This window comes from Hermetia illucens, chromosome 2, assembly GCF_905115235.1.
Source record: "Hermetia illucens chromosome 2, iHerIll2.2.curated.20191125, whole genome shotgun sequence".
NCBI classification, from domain to species: Eukaryota; Metazoa; Arthropoda; class Insecta; order Diptera; family Stratiomyidae; genus Hermetia; species Hermetia illucens.
Genome location: NC_051850.1, coordinates 82,527,149 through 82,549,712, shown reverse-complemented (window position 1 = coordinate 82,549,712; position 22,564 = coordinate 82,527,149). Strand labels below are relative to the sequence as shown.

Sequence of the window (22,564 nt, the reverse complement as noted above, 5' to 3'; positions counted from 1 at the left end):
AAGAACTTTCTTTTGATTTTGGTAGACCAGGCTTAGCCTCCAGGAAATTATTGGTGTTTTTTTTTGTATCGCCTGTCAGGGTTATCTTCAACTGTTTTTTGTATTATTTTATCTTGTTTTAGTATCCATAAGCGGCGCAGTACTTTATGGTCTACGTTCCTAGTGAACTCCATTAGTATTTTCTGAAATAATTCTTGTTTTGATATAAGCTATAAGGGGGAGGTTACTGCACCCTAAAACATAAAATGTTAGTAACGTATTGAAGTGAAAAGTCAGATGTGCTCAATGAATACTGTATTGGCTACGAGCTAAGTCTAAATGGAACCATTGTTCACCAGAATGTTTTCACATTCAAAATCCACAAAATCTTTCACGCGCCGAAGTTTCGGTTTTCGATTTGTTTATATATGCTTATATCGTACCGTATATATAACCTAACCTATTCTGAACTTTTCCTCCTCGTAGCTTTGGGACTGTCCACCCTGAGATAGTGGATTCCACTTTGAACAAAATAGCGAAGAGAAAATATAGGGGCTAGCAGGAAAAGTTCCGCAGAGAGATCGTTCAAAGTGACGGGTTTACTCCGCTTGAGTGGGTTAATCTTGAAGGTAATTGCACTTTTGTTTGGAGGAACACATTGTATTAGAATGTTATTGTGGCTTTCCATATCATCGACAAGTGTTGGAAATTCACTGGATTTCACAGGATTCAGATTTGTGATGCATGCCAATTCCACGTCTTAAGCTGCTCATCATCTTGGATGAGAACCTACCGATAATGTCCTCATGGGACCATTGAAAGGCACCTGCAACAGTAGACGAAGAGTTAGAAAGAAAGTTATTCCCTCAAAAAGCCAATCATCGAAACTGGCTTATCACATATGTGGGTAAAGTCCACTCGTATCTATTTTCATTAATACCAAGGAGAGGATAATAGCAAGTCGGAATCCGGAAGCTCGGCGCTTCGGGTAAGAAAGGTTTTGTTGATTTTTTATGTAAGAACATTTGGGTATATGATGGTTTCATTTACACATAGCTCGTAGTGCATGTACATTGAATATACGCGATATTCAATTCGAGTGATACTGATATTTTGTCTCTTAGGGGCTAGTAATTTGAGGCGAAACAAGTGACTTTGACCTACTATGACTTTGTTAATAATAGTAGGACTTTTAGCAAACTTTCTAGTATGCTACATCATACTAGAACCTATGTTACTGCCTTATAGGAATTTGGGGTGAATGAAGGGGGGTTGCGCTAAATTTTCAAAATCTAATAATATGCTCTCATTAACTTCCCAAAGGCAGTATAGGTCCCAGGGCGAATCGTGGATTGGTAACTACAATGGGGCATAAAACCTGGGAAGCACTTGCTGAACCGCGTCTACCTTCCGTAGCAATCTTAAGGGGGAAATGGATGCCGCAATAACCGCAGCTACCGCACAACCATCTGAGGAACGTTATCATTGATACGGCCACAAAGATACTTCGCCCGAGTCGCAATAAAGTCGGGATGGCTGGTTCGAAAATGAATGTAAGCGAGCAACTGAACGGAAGAATGCTGCCCTCTTGAAGAACATTGAGCGGAGAAGAGAGCGACTTCACAGAGAAAAAAAGGAAAGATTGAATAACCAAGACGTCGGTGAACTCAAGAAATACAGGGACAATCCACACGATTTGCGGAAGTCTACCAACAAGTCAGCAGGATGAAGCCTTATACATCTCGATGGCTAGCCTGCCGAGATAAAAATTTGGGCATATTGAATCCATGGGTTGAGTATTTTAATGAACTGCTCAACAACCAAAATATCGGTGAGCTGGAAGTCTCGCTAACTGCAATTCATATCGGGGCGATCAACTACAAAAAGCGGTTCATCAACTTATGTTCAAAGTTTCGGGCAGCGTCCCATACATAAAGAGGCAGATATCGCGTTGCGTAGCAATTACAGGGATATCACGGTGTTAAATATTAATATAAGACATTCCTCGCAATCTTGCTAGGGCGGAAATCCCCATACACCTAGGATTTCATCGGTTCAAACCAAAGAGGCTTCACTTCAGGCAAATCAGCAGGGCAGATCAAATTCTCTCTCCCGCAAGCGATAGAAAGACTGTTCGAATATAAACATCAGTTGCACTATCTTTTCCTCGACTTCAAAGTCGCCTATGATAGCACAGCCAGGGTGAAACTGTACACGGCCATGAGAGAATTCGATATTGCGACGAAATTAATAAGATCAACTAGGCTGACCCTGACTAATGTGCGAGGCCAGATAAAAGCAACAGGATAAGTCTCGAGACCATTGAACATGACCAAAATTATAAGACAAGGGTATGCCCTGTCATGCGTCCTCTTCAATCTGGCACTTGAGAAAGTGATTCACGATGCAGACGTAAATGCGAGGGGCACCATCCTCTTCAAGTCCACCTCCTACGCTGACGTCTTGACACCATCGGAAGAACAACCCGAGATTTACAGTCTACATTTATCCAGATCGAACAGGCGGCGCAAGATCTTGGGCTGCACATCAAGTACATGGAGGCAACGCCAGCACCAAAAGTTTTGATACCGGTTCATCATTTCTAATATTTAGGGTCCTGAGTCACAACCGATAACAGCTATGACGATGAAATGCGTGCCTCTTTGTTACCTGTCAACAGAGCCTATTTCAGCTTACAAAAACTGTTTCGCTCAAAACGGCTCACTATAAGGTCAAAGCTCTTACTTTACACGACCATGATCTTGCCAGTCCTTATGTGTTCTTCGGAGCGAACTTTTAACCGCGTTCGGGAGAAGAATCCTCCAAAGAATTCTTGGCCTCTTATATAAGGATGAACGATTCTGTAGCCTCTATAACGATGAAATTTATGAGAAATACCAAGACCGCCTGGTTGTGGATAACATCCAGCTCAACATGCAGCGGTGCGCGGGTCACTTAATGCGATGGAACGATGGCTTGGGACAGGTCGTTAGACTGCCTCTAGGCATATGAAATTGGTGAAGTTCGGCGCAAACCGGGATGTCTGCAGTTCCTAGGGCAAGCCTAGATCGGATACCGATTACTGCGCCGCTGATGATGATGATGATGATTAACTTTATTTGAGCAGATATCGTAAGGTTGAGTAGTTTCTTAGAATGTTTTTTTGAAGTAATTAATCCCTTTAGGACACTCGCACCCGTTGCAACCAACGCCAAAACTAATATCTGTTTCGGAAAGTACTAGTCGAGATCTTCATTTGGCTATATTTGATGATAAAAAATTCTGAAATCGCCTTTTATGTGTATGGGGACCCCACCTAAGTTGAACTAAATCAACTTGAAACAATGTAATTCACTGCATGTGCGGAAATACACAGTTCCAATTTTTCTACCAAACTTTACAGCAATAAACGCAACCGTTTCTGAAAAAAGTGCGCGTGACAGATAGTGTTTTCTTTGTTCCAACAAAACCTTCAATATGAACGTTAGAATTAAAGTTAGCTAATCATAAGTATATGCGATAATATAATAATAATCGCTGGAGCGACAGTCCAATAGAATGTGGACTTTGAAGGGTGTTAGAGTACCTCATTCAGGACCACGGAACCCCCCCTTTAGTTTACTATGTAATAAAGAAACAATAATATGCACGATGTAATTTTGCTATGCTTCTTCGGATTATACATTTTATCAAAAATTGTGCACATATGAGAGCGTGGAATGCTTTGCTGTTGGAAATATGATAGTTCGCCGAATGGAAACCTCGAAGTCGTATTTAGATTCGTTTTCCGGGGATAGAATTTCTCTTGTACAAATTGGGAAGTCAGTTCTACAGTTCTTCAGAATTGAAGTAGGGTGCGTTGGCCAAACCTTTTTCCACGAACACTGGATGGTGTCAGATTTAATTTTGTTTCAGTTGTGAGCTGGATTAAAAACGACGTCTTTTATGCTGCTTTGTTCAGCAGTTTTAACACAGTTTAGGATTAGGATTTAGACAGTCGATTGATCGTCCAATGCCGTAAATCCATGCAAGATTTCCGTTTGGTCGACATTTTTTATTGCAACGATAATATTTAATTTGAGCAAAATTCACTATAGACTATATACATACAAGGCAATGAGAAGCGTACTACTCGGAGACTTGGGTTCTTACTAAAAAAATTTGCGAACCTTTAACCCTTTCTCCAAGGAACTTTGGCCCCTTACTTGAGTGTGGTTGGGTTGGGCGGGTTACTTAATCCGCTTTTATTGATATCAAATTGATGGATCTTGGGGAAAAACCAGGATGCCCGCAATATCTTACTAAGGCAGGTCTAGATCGGGTGCTGTTTGTTACGTCGTTGATGATGATGAATTGCAGGCGACGTACGTTTTCCGAAGGCGCCAGATTACCGTACAAGGCGGACTAACGAACTGCCGTATTATCAATATATATATATACTGTCTACATTGCGTTACATAATTATTTATATCTACAACATAAAAATTCTTCTTTAATAAGAACAATTTTAATTTTAGAATTAGGATGGTTTCAATCTGTGGTACTAGAAACAAAATAAAATTTATTCTTATTTATACTTTGTAAATATAAATGATATAAAATTTCAAAACTTTATAGTAAATATATACATTTGCATGTAAATATATACTTTGTGTCTTTTCGGTTTAACGTTAAGTATGAATCAATTAATGATTTGAGAAATTTTTCATCAATTTCCCGCTATTCGTCCTGCAGAGCGCCTTTCAAACAGTCGCAAACTGACGTCCATTTTTATGGTTTTGTGTGAAACAAAACCTTATTATAATCGATTCAATCATCGCGAATTACTTTCTCCAGGGCCAGGTTAAAAAGGACGCATGATAAGGCATCCCCTTGTCTTAGACCGTTGTTGGTGTTGAATGATCTCGAGAGTGATCCTGCTGCTTTTATTTGGCCTCGCACATTGGTCAGCCTAGTCAGCCTTATCAATTTCATCGGGATACCGAATTTTCTCATGGCCGTGTACAGTTTTACCCTGGCTATGCTATCATAATAATAATAATCGTTGGCGCAACAATCCATGTTGGATCAGGGCCTTGAAGTGTGTTAGACCACTTCATTCAAGACCGTAACGGTACACTAGGAGGCAATGTGGTCAGCATTGCGCTCGCCCGGGATTATTACCCTGATTTGACTCAGTTACTCATTCACATGCTATTATAGGCGGCGGTAAAGTCGATGAAAAGATCGTGCAACTGATGTGCATATTCCAACAGTTTTTCCATCGCTTGCCGCACAGAGAAAATCTGATCTGTTGCTGATTTGCCTGGAGTAAAACCTCGTTGGTATAGACCAATGATGTTCTGGATGTATGGGGCTATCAGACCAGATAGCGGAGAATATTTTATAGATGGTGCTCAGCAACGTGATATCCCCCTTTTTATGTATGAGACAGATAATGCTTTGTAGCCAATCGTCAGGCATTAATTCGCTGTCCCACACCTTGAACATTAGTTGATGGACTATTTGGTAGGTCTCTGCGCGTGCCCGCGTTTTTTGCGAATGCAACATTACTCGGTATGCAGAATTCTTCCGTTCCATTGCTAGCTTACATTCATCGTCGAATCAGCTGTTCCGACTTTTCTTGCGACAGCGGCCAAGTATGTTTGTGACCGTATCAATGATAACGCTTTTCAGGTGGTTGTGAAGATCATTTGTTGATGCTTCATCTCCAGGGCATCTATTAGCTGCGATTATTATGGCATCCATTTCCCCATTATAGGTGTTACGGGTGTCTGTGTTGTGAATGGCTTCTGTATTCACTCTCACCTGATTGTCAGATGGGATTGTAGGCGATGTTATAATTCGAGCTCGGAGCACTGTTCCAACGAGATAGTGATCCGATGCTATATTCGCCCCCGTATATGTTCTGACATTCATCAAAGCTGAGAGGTGGCGGCGTTCGATTAACACGTGGTCAATTTGGTTGAAAATGGTCTCGTCTGGAGAGGCCCACGTATGTTTGTGGATCGTTTTCCGCGCAAACCAGTTACTTCCAACAACCATTTCGTGCGATACTGCTAACTCAATTCGCAGTCCGTTATCATTGGTATGCCCATGCGAGCTATGGGGCCCAACGAATCGCCTTAATACGGGCTCCGTCCCTACTTGACTGTTGAAATCTTCAAGTATTATTTTGATATCATACTTGGGACAGGCTTCAAGGATCCGCTCAATTGTCTCGTAGAAGGTATCCTTCTCCGACTCTACAGTCTTCTTTGCAGGGGCGTGAACGTTAATGATGCTTATATTTCTAAATTTTCCTCGCAAACGCAGAGTGCATAGCCTTTCGCTTATATTTTCAAAGCCGATAACAGCGGGTTTAATTTTTTGGCTGACTAAGAAACCTACTCCGAGAAATGGTTTACTGGATGGCCGCTTTAATATATGGTGTAGTGACTCTTCTCCAGGCAACCGGTCCCCGGTCCCTGTGCAACGCATAATCTGTAACGCTGTTACATTAGCCCTATATTGGAATAGGGTATCGGCTAGAGAAAATGCGCAAATCGTTATTCCTTTGTCGTTGCCGGATTCGTCCTTGTATTATCCGTCCAGTCCGAGGCTCCTGATTTGGCATCGTAACTTCAGTTTTCGGTGTAGGGTTGTCAGCCCTACCCAACCTCCAACCTGGAGGATCAGTTGGTACAATTTGCCCTGTTTTTAGGCGCGGGAGACTCGTCTTCATCCTTCTCCCTCTGCAGCTTTTCGTTAAGAAAGAGCTCCCAGCGGTCACCACGTGGATGTGGAGATACGGTTTGGTAGTATAGCTGTTGGTGTTGGTTCAGCAGACATTTCCCAGGTTTTATGCTCCTTTGTGGGTACCGATCCACGTTTCGCTCTGGGACCTATACTACCCTTTGACCGGTATATTTCCATGTTCATGTTGGCGCTTTCTCGTGGACATTATTGCGTTCTTTTCTTACTCAAAATCGAAGATGTGCACTCTTCGAGACCTCAAGATGTAACGAAATTTCAAGTTCAATTGCGTTATGTGGCAAATAAATTGTAACTTGGTTGCTCGTGTGTGCCGCTTATTAAAGAACACTAGGGCGCACTGCGGTCAGTATTGCGTCCACCCGTTGTTATTATCCTGATTTAACTCGAGCCGACTGGTATCCAACCACGATATAAAGCCCAAACTATATGGTAGGTATATATTAAGATTAAAGGATAAGATCGACTAAGAAGAAACAAAGAGATTTTTATTTATGACTAGATAAGTAGATTAAAAATTGCCATGCCCATTGATTATAAATAGAAAATTTGTTTGAAAAGTAGCATAATGGCAAACGAACGGAATCATCATCATCAATAGGCTACGTGGTCCAGGACTGCCTTATTAAAGAACTCATTCCGCATTCCGTTTTACGCGGAGGTCCACAAATCCGGTATTTCTTAAAGCTGTCTAGCGGACTATCGCGCCGCGTTAGTGCACCTGATGACTAGGGGAATTTGTGTGGTCGGAATGGTTATCGCGTATAATTACCATTTGAATTTGGGCTAAGTCTAGTTTGGCAACATTAGTCTACTAATTGTTTTTATGTTTGGGATATAACTATAATACATCAAAAAATCAAATATGAAATAATTGTTCAGTATCTTAGGCTGCCGTTTTTTAGGCGCTCCCACACCCCTACATTTTGGAACCGATTCTGTTAGCCCCGAATATATTAATGCAAAAATACATGGGGGGAAATCGTGAGAAAACTTTTTGAGAAATTTAAAAAAAATTCTCTTCTAAAAATTAGTGCGTTTTGCTATCAGATAGATGGCGGATTCAGAACCAATCTATCCTCAAATAAAAAAATTATTTTCATTTCACTGATGTTCGTAGCGCTAAGACAGAGTGAGGTAAACCACGGTAAACACTCATATCGTTAAATAAGCAGAGAGTTGACCACATCAGAACTTAGGACAGCTGCTGGAGATCACCTCCTGTAGCACTCTTATCTATTTTCTTATCTACGATAGTGAAGAAACATGACCTGCGCTACAACTTCATGGCAGTTCCATGTAAACTAACTACATGGCGATCGTCATTATTGATATATGGATGTTGGAACAGAACATACATATGTAGCAAACAGTCAGAAACTGAAGGATAAGTTGAACGGCACCCAAAAGTCCTAGACGGGAGTCCTGCTGTCTGGATCTTCTAAATAATAATCGTGGTTTTTTTTACAAATGCGGTAGTGATAGCACATGACTCACGCGTTGTTGAACCGTTTATTTTTATTATTTTTATTGATTGATTTATCGCAAAGGATAATTAAATGAAATTGGCAAATCTAAACAGATGAAATTCACTAGTTTTTCGGATGACTATACCTCCACCCCCGCGATTGACAATAGTCAATGCGAAAAAATATTTAAGTATTCTCTATTTGCGTGATCATTACAGATTCGATGCTGACAATTTAAGATAGGTTCTACTAAGAAGATAATATAAAATACAACTTTACTAAACAGGAATATTTAAAATATTGTAAATTGGTTTGTTGAAATTTCATAAAAATTTAAATACATGGCTCATTCAACAATTACAAACATTATAATACTTGCGGAAAGTGTTAGAAACGTAAAAATAATTGTAGGAAAACCCAGATATCAATTTTTGGCATGTCATAGATATTGTACACATATTATAAAATGTAGGAAAATTCAGGAGAACTCAAACGGGAAAGGTCGACTTCATTACATTACTTCAACTTATCTACATTTAATAGTTCGTAAGAAGCTCTTTATTTGTGTATAATTGTCTTGATAAATCTTAGAAAATGCAACCGAGATACAATTACATATTTTGATGAGAAAACAATTATAAACTTTAGGTAGCCCACCAAAAAGACATTAAATTCGGCTCTAAGATCTAACATATGAGGGTAAGTGTATTTAAAACGCCTTCATTTTTATTATTTATATGAATTGTTGTGTTGATTTTTGTTCAGATTTTAGATACCCTAATTCCACGCAAGTGATCTTTCTAAGCTTCTCCAAAAATTCATTCGCCTCTGTTCAAGACTAACTTTGTTCCTAATGATGACACAAGTCTTTGGTCCGAACGCCATTTCGTTGCTTCTTGTATCATTGTAGCTGTTGCAGGGAAAGTCACCTGCAACATTGTCTTGTTCCCTGGCAGCACCAATTGAAGTATTGGTAACATTTAAATAAGAATCCAAGGATCGTCCACCGTTTTTGTTACCTATTTGTGCATAATTCAAAGGAAACTTTGTAGCAGGTATCCATTTAGGGTGAACGGGTGAATTGTTGGGAGTTGGGTTTCTGAAAAAATATGGAACATTTTTTATTGTACTATATATCGGAATGTGGGTGAATTGCGACTGCAAAATGAGTTTTCGTTACAATGGCCGCTAAGAAATGAAATTGGGTTCATTTGCGTCGATCTGTCAAATAAATGGGATTTTTTGTATCGCTTTCAGTTGTAATAAAGCTTCACTTCGTAGGTTAAAAAATAAAACAGAGATTTATCTATAAGGCGTTTCTAATTCGGGAAAGTCTTTACTTACCCTGTTCGCATGAAATCAGTCCACATTTTTGGCATGGCATATAGCATTTGGTTATCGCAATACGTCCGGGATATATTAAGTTGATCCATGGGGAAGATATACGGTAAATCGTCAGCATGTGCTACTCCTATAATTTATTCTTGCCTTTAGATTGTTCCTTTCACGGATTAATTTAAATTTTACCGTAGTATTCAGGTCCGCCTTCAAATAATTCCGTAAAGGATTTTGGTCCTCTTTGATCGAACACATAAACATAAGTTGGTCCGAATCTTTTTGCAGCAAATCGATTTCGTAAAAATCGATCCATTCCGGAATAAAAAAGGTCGTCGGAGAGAAGCTGAGTGCATAAGTTGACTGTATTTGAATGGAAGTAAAGGCCATGATTAAGTTGTAATTACGTTCGTTAAATTTTGGTGATTCTGAACGCTCCAATTATGGACACCATTGAAGTAGAAATGATCAAGCTGTCGCGTGATTTTCTCTTGCACCCTAGGCGGTCGATTATCGTAACCAATCATTACGGGGAGGAAAGTTTTGAAGTTGTCCTTGAATTCTTGATTGTATGTATAAATAAGTGCTAAAAGATATCCACAGGATATTATTGTACAATGATTTACTTGACATGAGATGAAGTAATCTGACAGATGCATTTTCGGTACTTACATGCTGAAGTCATAAGGCCATCGTCAGATGTAACACCAATAATAATAGGAATTGTATGACCGTATGTTTTTGACAACATGCGAGGATTTTCCGGTAGAAAAGCACCTGCCCACTTCGGCTCCACAACTGGAGCGAAGACTGTGAGGGGATGACCGGTAACAGTAGCCTGCAAAATATATTATCGTAATATGGAATCTCTTTGCCTCTTTAAAGCTTTCATTAGGGAGACTGTTAATATTTTTTGTATGTACATATAACTTGTCTCTTCCCTTGAACTGGATTTGACCTCATGTTCAGTTCAGTGCGTTGAACTGGATTTGACCTCATGCTCAATTCAGTGTGATACTAGTAGAAGTATCTTTCAATCACTTTTCGTTATTTTGGACCTTTGCGTAAAATATTGTGCTGGTGCACTTTTGTGGAATGATTATAATGTCACGTTACATTGAATGTACTCGATCGCAATCCAGTCTTCTTAGCATACAAACATAAGTTTATAAATCTTTTACAGATGAATAATTTGTGCTCCGAGTCCACTAAGCCACTAGCATAGGTGGAAGAGTCAACTAAATTGACCAATTCATACTCATCAAGATATTTCCGATATTTTCTCGTGCCTGTGGGAAAAATTATTATCTTCATACTCTTTTAGACGCTATTTGTTGATGATAGAGATGGGCTTGAAAGCACAAATCAGAACAATTTCCCGGTAAATTACTCTCGTTTTTTGAGTGGTACAGTTTCCCGTTCAATATTCGCAAGTTGGCTTTTTTGATACCAAAGAAACGATTTCATCAGATTCACTTTTTGCATCAACCTCATTAATTTCCATTAATAATTCACAAATTAATTCTTGAGTAAACTCTGCATTCAGTCAAGGAAATAGAATACTTACAAGAAATTTGTCTGAGGTGGCAACAATATCTAACGCAGACGTTTCTCGTAAGCATCCAACCAATTCCTCAGAACCGTTCGCAGTAGTGCAATTGACTAATGACGCGAGTTTTTTCGTTCGCTCAATAGCTACTTTCCTATCTATAATAGTCCAAAAATCGAAATAGTTCCCAGAATGCATGATTGCTTTATGAAAGAAGCCTGAAAAAAATACTTTTGCATTTTGATTGCAGATTCGAATTTCTTAACCGACCTTTCGATAAAGGTGATACTAAATGAAAGGATGCGCTAGCACCTCCGGCGCTTTGTCCAGCAACGATCACGTCATTGATATTTCCACCGAATGTTTTAATATTTTCTCGAATCCACTGCAGTGCCATTGCTTGATCTTTCAATCCATAGTTACCAGGAGAATCAAGCGTCCCTGTACTGAGGAATCCCAGGGCCCCAAGTCGGTAAGCAACGGTGACTAGAATTATGTCGTTATCTAACAATCTTTGTGGACCAGTGTCCTCAGAATTAGAACCGCCAAGAGCAAATGCTCCGCCATGGAACCATACCAGAACAGGGAATTCATCAACTTTTGTTCGATTCTATTTTAAAGAATAAAATGAAAATGTTATATGTGATTGGATACAGGTTAAAATAATGTGCACTTACGGTAGGTGTATATAAATTAATATACAAACAATCTTCACTTCCAACAATATTTCCAGGCTCGAATTTATTGTATTGTAAACATACTGTTGTGTCCGTATCCGTTACCTTTTCTCCTTCCCAACTATCAGCCTTTTGTGGAGACTGTAATTAAAAAATATTGTGTAGAGGAAAGATATAAAATTCCTTGCTCATCAGTATAGATAATGAAGCAAATCTAAGTATAGTGTGATGGAAAATATGAGAGATGACACTTCTGAGGTATGAAGACATTTTCTATGGCTGCATTTTACGAAAAGCTTTAGTATTCTATAAAGACAAATTTGGTTCTTCCCTAGATGGAATGAAAGGACGAATAAGGAAATGTGAGCGATGTAAATTGCGTTTCCGCTCACATTTAATCTGGAGTAAGAATAGGATCTACGATGGAGCATAAAACCTGGGAAACGCCTGCTGAACCAACACAATTAGCTCTACTATCAAACCCTATCTTCAGCTCCACGTGGTGACCGCTGGGAGCTCTGTCTCAACGAAAAGCTGCAGACGGGGAAGGATGAAGGCGAGTCTTCCGCGCCTAAAAACGGGATAAATTGTACCAATTGGTCCTCCAGGTTGGGGGTTGGGTAGGGCTGACAAGCCTACACCGAAAACCGAAGTTACGATGCCACAACAGGAGCCTCGGACTGGACGGATAATGCAACGACGAACCTGGCAACGACAAAGGAATAACGATTTGCGCATTTTCTCATGAAACGTGCGCTCCGTTTACAGAGATGAAGCTGCCAAGCAGCTAGCCGATACCCTGTTTCAATATAGGGCTAATGTAACAGCGGTACAGGAGATGCGTTGGACAGGGTTCCTGGAGAAGGGTTACTACACAATATATTAAAGCGGCCATCCAGTAAACCATGTCTTGGAGTAGGTTTCTTAGTCAGCCAAAAAATGAAACCCGCTGTTATCGGCTTTGAAAATATAAGCGAAAGGCTATGCACTCTGCGTTTGCGAGGAAAATTTAGAAATATAAGCCTCATTAACGTTCACGTCCCTACAGAGGAGACTGCAGAGTCGGAGAAGGATACCTTCTACGAGGCAGCTCGAAGCCTGTCCCAGATATGATGTCAAAATCCGAGCTCGACTTACAACACTACCTACAATCCCCTCTGACTATCAGGTGAGAGTGAATACTGAAGCCATTCACTACACAGCCCTCCGCAACACCTATAAGGGGGAATTGGATGCCGCAATAGCCGCAGTCATCAGAGATCCTGGAGATGAAACGTCAAGAAATGATCGTCACAATCACTTGAAGAATGTTATTATAAATACCGACACAAATATACTTGGCCCCAGCCGTAAAAAGAATTGGAACGGCTGGTTCCACGATGAATGTAAGCTAGCAATGGAACGGATGAATGCTGACTCGGGCACGCGCAGAGACTTATCACGAACTTCGTCGAGCGGAGAAGCGACTTCACAGACGGAAAGAGGAAGCCTAGGAGAACCAACAAGTCTGTGAACTCGAGAAATATAGGCAGCAACTGCACCATGCGCGGAAGTTTTACCAATAAGTCAGCAGGATGAAGCCTTACAGACCTCGATGCTTATCCTGCCGAGACAAAGAGGGAAATCTGAGTTCCGATAGAATGGGCATATTGGAGCAATGGGTTGAGTATTTTGATGAACTATTGAACAACCAGAACATCGGCGAGTTGGAGGTCCCGCCAACTGAAGACGACGGACAAATACTACCACCACCAGAAGAAACAGTTGTCGGCTTAAAAATTATAAGTCGCCAGGAGGCGATGGTCAAATTGGTTAAATATGGAGGCGACCAATTACACCAAGCGGTTCATCAACTTATGTTCGAAGTATGAGACAGCGAATCAATGCCTGACGAATGGCAATGGGGCATTATCTCTCCCATACATAAAAAGGGAGATATCGCACAGTGCAGCAATTATAGAGGTATCACGTTGCTGAGTACCATCTATAAGATATTCTCCGCTATCTTGCTAGGCCGGATAGCCCCATACGTGCAGAACATTATTAGCCCATACCAAAGAGGCTTCACCCCAGGCAAATCAGCAACAGATCAGATTCTCCCTGTGCGGCAAGCGATGAAAAAACTGTTGCAATATGGACACCACTTGCACTATCTGCCTTCATATAGATCGAGCAGGCGGCTATTAGCGCGAGTTCTTGGGCTGCACATCAATGAAGGCAAGACAAAGTATATGGTGGCAACGTCAGCACCGAAAACCAAAACCAACAACATCAAACCGGATTGGTCAAACGGGAAGAATAAAGATAGGAGAATACAACTTTGATAATTTCTCCTATCTAGGGTCGAAAATCACAACCGATAACAGCTACAACGATGAAATCCGTGAACGGTTGTTTTCAGCCAACAGAGCCTATTTCAGCTTACAAAAACTGTTCCGCCCGAAACGTCTCACCATAGGGTCGAACCTCTTACTGCACAAGACAATGATCTCATCTATTACTCCGGAGACTTGGGTTGTTAGCAAGAAAAGTTCCGAAATATTGGCCGCGTTTGAGAGAAGAATTCTCTATGAGCTATACCATGGCCGTCAGGTTGTGGATAAAATCCGGCTCAATAGGTTACGGTGGGCGGGTCACTTAATCCGTATAGGGTCACTTAATCCGTATAGATGAGGATGATCCAGCACGGAAAGTTTATAAAGGCAATATCTATGGTAGAAAAATAAATCGAGGCAGACCCTGCCTGAGATGGAGCGATGGCATAGGTCAGGACGCCAGACAGCTTTTGGGGATATCGAATTGGTGGACCTCGGCGTAAAACGGGATTTCTGGAGTTCCTTATTAAGGCAGACCTAGACCTCCTAAATTGATGTTTCGCTTGCCCCAGATATTCAGGTGACACGTCCTGTGGGTTTACAACTCTGTCTTGCCATTTTCGGGTCAGAAAAGTGAAGGATATTCCTTATTCTATATGAGTTCTGTTGGACATTGTTGAACTCATATCTAATAAACATCATAAACTAAAAGTAAAGTGAAATTTCACGAGATAAATATTGTAAATAGAATTGGAAAATAAAGACAGAAATAATAAACAAGTCGGAATACCGGAAGCTGGGCGCTTCACGTATAAAGGTTTTGTGTTTATCTTATGTGAGGTATTTTCTATGCAGGTTTTTTTTCTGAGATAGCTGCAAATTCAAAATATTCCTTCATATTGAAAACATAAATATTTTGGTCATCCGAGACAATAGCACGTGTCTGAAAATTTCCACTTTACTGCATGCACCAAAGCATAGATATGTACATATAGTAGTGCAAAAGTTGAATACCGCTGATACTAACGTATATAGATATATATCCATTTGAACGGAACACTACCCGCAAAAAATATTTGTTGCAGGTCGATTTCGATAGCAGTGTGGAGCCGATCTCATCAGATGGTGCCTTATGCTCCCACCCTGAGGAGCGTCGTGCCGGAAACCCGCTACAGTAGGGTTTTGCTCAATTTCTGTTTAATTGAAAAACCCGGCAAGGATATAATTTATTGTTCGAAAACGCCAGGTTTGAACCTAGACTGGTTTCAGCTAATACAACTGTGCCTGTGATCTACCGAAAAGCGGGGCGAGGCTACTCAAATTGGTGTGGCCGCCATTAAATGGTGTGTGATGTGAATTCACTTCATTCACTTTATTTGAGCAAATATCGTAATAGGATGTATTTTGAGGCCTAGATTTTATATAGATACATCACTGTAATTTTTTTTCGGATTGGTCGGTTGTATCCAAAATAAAATCATTTTCAAAAAGTACTAATTTAGCCTTTTCGTTTGATACCCCACACGACCATATTTAAAAAAAATGCTCCCTAGGGGGTATGTGGCTCCCGAAATATATATATATATATGTTAAAAACAAAGAATTATAGTTTGGAGAAAGCTACTCCTTGTCTCAAGATACTGCACCGTATCACATCCGTTAGTAATCCTAACATGTGGATGCGGAATTAAGCCATTGGCCTCGACGGTCTCCCCGCAGTTTTTTATTGCTGCATTTGCGGTTACTGAAGACCTGCTGCTTCCACTCGTTCGGAAATCTTGAGAATCCGAGAACTTTGAGAGTGGAAGTAGGGGATTGTCAAGATCCTAAAGATGGGAACCCGTTTTATTTGTGACGATTGGAGGGGTATCTGCCTTGGCATCGCAAGCATCCTATCACCGATATTATTTCTGCTTGTCATCGGTGACGTTCTTCGTGCTGCCTTGTCCGGAGTTTATGGAGAAATTGAATGGACGATGACATCTTTCCTCCAGCATTTCGGTTAAGCAGTTTTTCTGTTCTCTCACCGGGCCAAGGACGTTGGCCAAATGAGTTTGGATTTGGAAAGAGAGGCGAGCAGAGTTGGACTGAAGATAAACATCATCAAAACCAAAGTTCTCAGTCTGAAGTGTGGTTTCAGCCAACGTTGGCACCGAACTGGATGTTGGCCGATACATTAACAACGCTAGGTCCGGTTTCGTTACCCCGTCTAAGATCTGGAAATACAGTTATCTAAACACCAAGGGCAAGTTGAGACTGTTTTGTGCTAGTGTTCCCTTTGTGTTGTTATACGGGAATAGCACATGGAAAGTTAAATCCACTGTTATCCAAAAGCCTCAAGCTTCGTCAATGCTCTGCATTGTATCATCGGAGTACTCTGGCCTGACACTATCTCAAACGAAGAACTTGATCGGCGCACTCGTACGTGATCTGATTGGAAGACGGAAATGACGGTGGATAGGTCACACATTAAGGGGGGGCGACAATTGCATTGCGGGCTACGCCATGCAGTGAAATTCACTGTCGCAAGGGGGTCGGCGAGTGGATCGCCCCAAGGGCACTTGACGCAAAACAGTAGAGGAGGAGTGCGAGCGTCTCGGGAGATCGTGGAAGAGTTTAAGGGTATTTCAAGTATGGCGCGTAGGTGTGGTTTAGGTGGTATACCCCATCAAGCGATGAATGGCAATCATATATGGGAAAAACAAAGGAAATTCGATAACACTAGCACTATTTTTAAAAATATAAGCCACATTGTCTGTATCAACTTATTTTAGCAACTTTGGATCTGATGTCCATACTTGCAAGTTCTGCCGATTCGTTTTTGGATAGAATTCAATTGGGATTTTTGTTATAGTTTCTAGTCCCAACTCCGACTTTGCCGTTGGTGTTCACTATGATTTTCCATTCTATTCGTCGTTGACTGGGCAGAAGTCTACTTCAGCGGAGTTGGTCGAGTTGTCCTTCGGGCGTGGGGGTATCCCTATTTACTATACGGCCTTCCATGAAATACTGAGTTGGGGGTTGATCGAAACAATGCTGTTTTCTTACTTAAACCTGGCTCCTTTTGCGTACTTCTTTTGTTAAAGTCAGTAATAGATTTCTTATAATTGCAGGTGTAGCCATAAGACCAGTTGAATCTTTCAGGTCAATTTAAGTTTAAACTCATACCCCTCATACAGAATGGAGAGAAGTACCCTGTAGATACGCGAATTTCAAAAAAATACAGGAAAGGCGATAATTTTATCAAAGGTGAAATATTTGAGCCCAAATACTGTTTGGATTGTTCCATGCAACAGTTTCGACCAGAGAGACAAATCCATGACGAACACGACTCAAGCAAGAATCACGCAATTAACTTACGACGAAAATTTTCACTAATCACTCTTCTCGCTTTCCAAAATGTTCACACACTTTCCACTTCCACTTTCCATATAGTACAATAGTGTTTCAGATATCACAATAATGCAACCAGTAAAAAATCAAAGCCGAGCCCTACACTTCTGACCGCTTTGATTCTCCAAAACCACAAGCCGGAGTTCACACATACCCGCAACAATAATCCACGCAGCATCAGCTACTGACAGCAACACTTAAATGCATAATTTTGTATTATTCCGAGCCAAACGCCAAAAATGCATTTGGTGATATTATACGCAGTATGATCAGGTATGTGGCCCAGCCACGCAAAGCATTGTGAAAGTAACAACAAAAATATTAATGATCATTTTCGAATATTGGAAAATTTCGGTATTTTAATTGAAAATATTTAGAAGTAATTGGTGTTTCCGGAAATTTAAAAGACGATATAAAATATGTTAACAGGGAGTCGAAGTGGGAAATAGGGTTATGAAGGGAGGGTAATTGTGGGGTTAAGGGATGTCAAATAGTAGAAAAAGTAAATGAATGTTCTCGTCACTTCGTCGCAGGATTACCCAGGCACGGATACTATAGTAATAAATAGCGAATCCTACGCAATTCTCACTTTGGATGAACCGAGAGGATGATTCACTCGAACTGAGAAGAGATTACAGAGTATTGCAGTTTTAATCAAATTAAAACACTTCAAGAACTGGCGCATTGATTGAATTGAAATTGAAGGAACGCGATTATGTACTTGACCAATCAATTGGCAGATTTTGAACTCTCCCAGAGCAAAAATGGTCAGCAATTAGGCAAATTATTGTGAAGATAACGCTGAGTGATAATTATGGTTTAGTTAATAAGGTGTATGCTCCCCAAAAAGAATTCTTATTTCATTTACAGCAGAAAAAGCTAATTTTGCACAATACTTACGAACCTCGCAAAATAATCACTTCACATATTCGTAGTTACATATTTGTTGAAAGACGGAGAACATGTTTTATTCTTCAAACATAATTTAACTTTACAGGTACATAGGCAAAATATTTGCCAATCAACTTTCTTGAACTACTCAATGGAATCTATCTAGGAAGATATAACAGCACTTTCTTTAGTCCTCTAAAATCTATGATACTGCGTTCCACTACAGGGGAGTCATATGATAATTAAGTTGTAATATTTCTTACTGCAAATCGAAACTTTCCAACTGGTGGTTTGGCATAAGGTACGCCAATGAAAGCGTCGACAAATTTTCCGTTTGAAGTTTGCATGTGCTTCCCAACAAGGACACCTCCGTGGGGTAAAATCACTCTTGGAGGTGAAGCTAGGCTGATAACACTTTTCGCCACAAACAACAATATCACTATTATCAACATTTCACCAAATATATTTCCGTACATAGTTGAATATAAACTTTCTAAAGCCGATTCTGCAATCTACAGTTCTTTAGGCAAGTTTTGCCTTTTATAATAAATGTCAATGCACGGTATCTTAGATTAAACTAATATATATCTCGGTATGGTGTGATGTTATCTCGATAACGTATAAAAACTCATGTTTTAGTGTTACAATAAAAATTTAGATGAAACGTTGATATAACCACTTAGTGAATTTTAATGTGTATTGTTTTCAGAGGTTTGCAACCGATAACTTGGTATAACGGTTTCAACATATCGAATTCGCATAGAATAGTTGTCATCCTTGTTCTAATTGCATTATCATCAATTTTGTTCATCCGTGGTCATCAAGGCACTTAATTTCATGGTAGATCCTGCGAGGTATACAGTGGGGACCTTATTTTAAGGTGGATAACTATAAGCTATTGGTGGTATTGTCAGCCTATAGCTTTCCAATCCGGCCTTTATATTTATAGAAGGGGACAACCAGATCAGATCTCCCTTACCTGAAACAATTTATATAAGAGAATGAGAATGAACTGTCTTCCCATCTTGGTTACCTGACTACCACATAAGTAAAGGAGTTTCACGATCTGTAACGGAAGAGTAAAATATCGAAAAAGATTTCAAAAATCAGAAACGAAGATGACTTACGGTTTTTTCCAGGGTAGAAAGCAGAAATTCATAATTCGCCTTTGACATAGGAGCAGCGTGACGGAAGCGGTTCGCAGAGGTTAATGTTCCTTTTTATAGATTCGTAAAACACAACATAAGTGCGAATTATAACCGGTCTAAATCCGCCATAGTTTCACCAAACCTTGGCGGGAGCTAAATCTGCATCCACTTACTTCTACTTTTTTTAGTCCACGGACCCCTCGTTTTGGGCTTAGCACCCAGGTGCCCAAAAATCAGAGACAAAGACGGCTTACGGTTTCATCTAGGACAAATGAAACTCATAAGACGCTACTTTACCTGTTGCTTCGGAGAAATGCCACCGACGCGGTTCACAGATGTTAACGCTCCCTTTTATACATTCACAAAATACAACAATTAATGCAGTTGCAAACTTTTAAAACTAAATGAACTGGATTGTGTTTAATGGAATTCCTTATTAGGAGAAAAATGCAAATCATTTGACTGAAATATACATATTATTGTGTTCGGATAGCTGAGTGGTTAGATCACAAGGTTGTCGTACGGATGGTCGCGGTTCAAATCTTGCTGGCGGCAGTGGGATTTGTATCGTGATGTAACGTCGAATACAAGTCGACTCAGTTGTGAATGAGTACCCGAGTCAAATCAGGGTAATAATCTCGGGCGAGCGTAATGCTGACCACATTGCCTACTACAGTGTTCTGTAGTGTACCGTTACGGTCTTGAATGAAGTGCTCTAACACACTTCAAGGCCCTGATCGAATATGGATTGTTGTGTTAACGATTATAATTTCCGAGTTATCATAATCTCGACAGATGCCGGATTTTATCTAATACTAGTACTAAGTGCCAAGCATTTAGGCTTGGACGATCCTACCTACTTAAAAACTAAAGAGGGGCTGGTGGTGGTGGCCGGTGGTAGGTCAATGGGAGAATCCGTCGAGTACTCCCTGCAACATCGAGCATGTATGCAGAATGGTGTACTTCTGCATGGTTTGAACCAGACTGTGCGAAAGTCCCAGGGCATCAAGGGAAGCTGTGAGGGATTTAGGTACGATACCTGTAGCTGACAATATTATGGGAACTACAACCACCTGCTCGAGACGCCAAATTTCTTTGATTTCCCGAACCAATGGCTCATAGTTCACCTTCTTCTCCACGTATTTCCGTTCAATGTTGCCATTATGGGGGATGGCAACATCAATAATATACGTGGAGTGACCCGTCTTGTCAACTAACAGTACGTCAGGCTTGTTGTGTAGAGTGTTCTTTCATGATGAGCTTTTTATAAGCTCGGGTGGCGACCACGCCGTCCTGAATGGCACACATGGACCCCTCCGTCTCAGCAAAGAGCTCCCCAGCACACAGTAATCTGTTCGAGAAATGCAAATCGACAAATGACTGCCAAAGGCAATTCATGTGTTTACCGTGCATTGCCTTCGACTTCCATTCATCGATCCGCTCTTGGTTCGACTTCGCCCCACTCAGAGGATTGAAAGATCGATCCTTCAAGTTAAGTGGAGTCAGCCCACAATCTGCCTTACAGACAGCCGCATGCAAGGGACTCGCCTGCTCTTTGCTGTAAAAATAAGCGCGCAGCGAGTCGACTTGGCGATGATGTTGTGCCGCCACGTCAACCACGCCCCTACCTCCGATGTCACGAGGCAGGTTCATCCGTTCCACGGCAGACTTTGGATGATGCATTCGGAATTTGGACGAAGTTGTCCGTACCCGCCGCTGGACGTTTTCCAGGTCGGTCTTCGTCCACGGCAATATTCCGAATGCATACGCCAGTGAAGGGATAAAGAATACATTCAACGCGCTTATTTTATTCTTCCCCGAGAGATGCGATTTCAGTACAAGTTTACACGTCGCAGGAATTTGGACAGCAGAGCATCCTTCAGATCACCAACTCGAGCATGGGTTCCTTGCAGAATTGCTAGGTACTTGTAGAAGTCTGTCTCGATCATAGCTTCGATGTGGATGTCACCAATGTTATGTCCGGCATGCGGCTTGTGATGACCTTTGCGGATAGCTTGGATTCGACACTTGTCTAATCCAAACTCCATTCGAATATCAAGGCTGAACATGTCAATTATTCGCAACAGACTTCTAAGATGGTTGTCAGTACCAGCATACAGCTTGATGTCATCTAGGTACATCAAGTGTGTCAATTCGCACTTAGCACGTAGGCCATAGTTTATTGCAAAACCATGCTCTCTAGCATCATTCAGTAGCCATGAAAGGGGGTTCAGTGCCATACAAAACCAAAAGGGACTCAACGAATCCCCCTGGAAGATACCCCTTCGTATACGGATGGGCTCTGAGGTATTAGCACCCTCAGATGTACGCACCGATAAGATGGTATGCCACCCTTCCATGATTGTCGCAAAAACTTTATTAGTTTCGGATGAATGCGATACAGATGTAGGATGTCGATTAGCCAGGTAAGCGGAACGCTAACAGAAGCCTTGGCATAATCGATATAGCAACTAAAGAGGTAAGAGCCTGTAGTTGCTTGTCCTGCAACTACCGAGTCGATAATGGGTTGCTCTTTGCAACCTCTTGACCCAACTCGGCAGCTCTTCTGCTCCTCGAGGTGCGCATTGACCCTTCCACTAATAATGGACGTGATGAATTTGTAGAGGGTTGGTAAGCAAGTGATCGGTCTTGTGTCTGCGGGGTCCCGCACCGTGTCTTTCTTAGGGACAAGGTAGGTAATCCCCGCAGTGAGGAAAGGTGGAAATTCCTCCGGCCGACTCATGACCTCATTTATACTGCGTGCCAACCAAACTGTGTACGCTGGTAAATTTCTTATATTTCTTATATATATATTCTTATTATACATATTACTACTTTGCTAAATCCACGGATATAATTATAATTGTGATGTTAAATTTGTGGACTTGTAAACGAAGGTAATCAACTACTTGGGAGTCAATTAAAATATGAAGACGAGACGGTAAACATTTCAAATCTAAAAACCTTTGTTATTATGGTCGCATCCACCGTGTTGTCAAGGCCGGTTTTGGCATTCATATTTCGTAGAATGCATTCTTTGCTCTATATCGCAAAT

At 40.9% G+C, this 22,564-nt stretch overlaps 2 protein-coding genes across 4 annotated transcripts in view; one reads left to right on the top strand and one right to left on the bottom strand.

Moving 5' to 3' along the window:
• Positions 1 to 22,564, top strand: part of LOC119647512 (protein ECT2) — a 189,052-nt gene that overhangs the window by 97,454 nt on the left and 69,034 nt on the right. The window lies entirely within an intron of this gene.
• On the bottom strand, positions 8,015 to 18,872 carry LOC119647514 (esterase E4-like). The gene is made up of 9 exons (XM_038048477.1): positions 18,625 to 18,872; positions 11,763 to 11,903; positions 11,356 to 11,695; positions 11,104 to 11,303; positions 10,209 to 10,374; positions 9,944 to 10,122; positions 9,729 to 9,882; positions 9,546 to 9,672; positions 8,015 to 9,300 (listed from the first exon to the last, which is right to left on the bottom strand). The coding sequence occupies exons 1-9, from the start codon at positions 18,835 to 18,837 to the stop codon at positions 8,979 to 8,981; spliced, it is 1,842 nt and encodes a 613-aa protein (XP_037904405.1). The 5' UTR covers positions 18,838 to 18,872; the 3' UTR covers positions 8,015 to 8,978.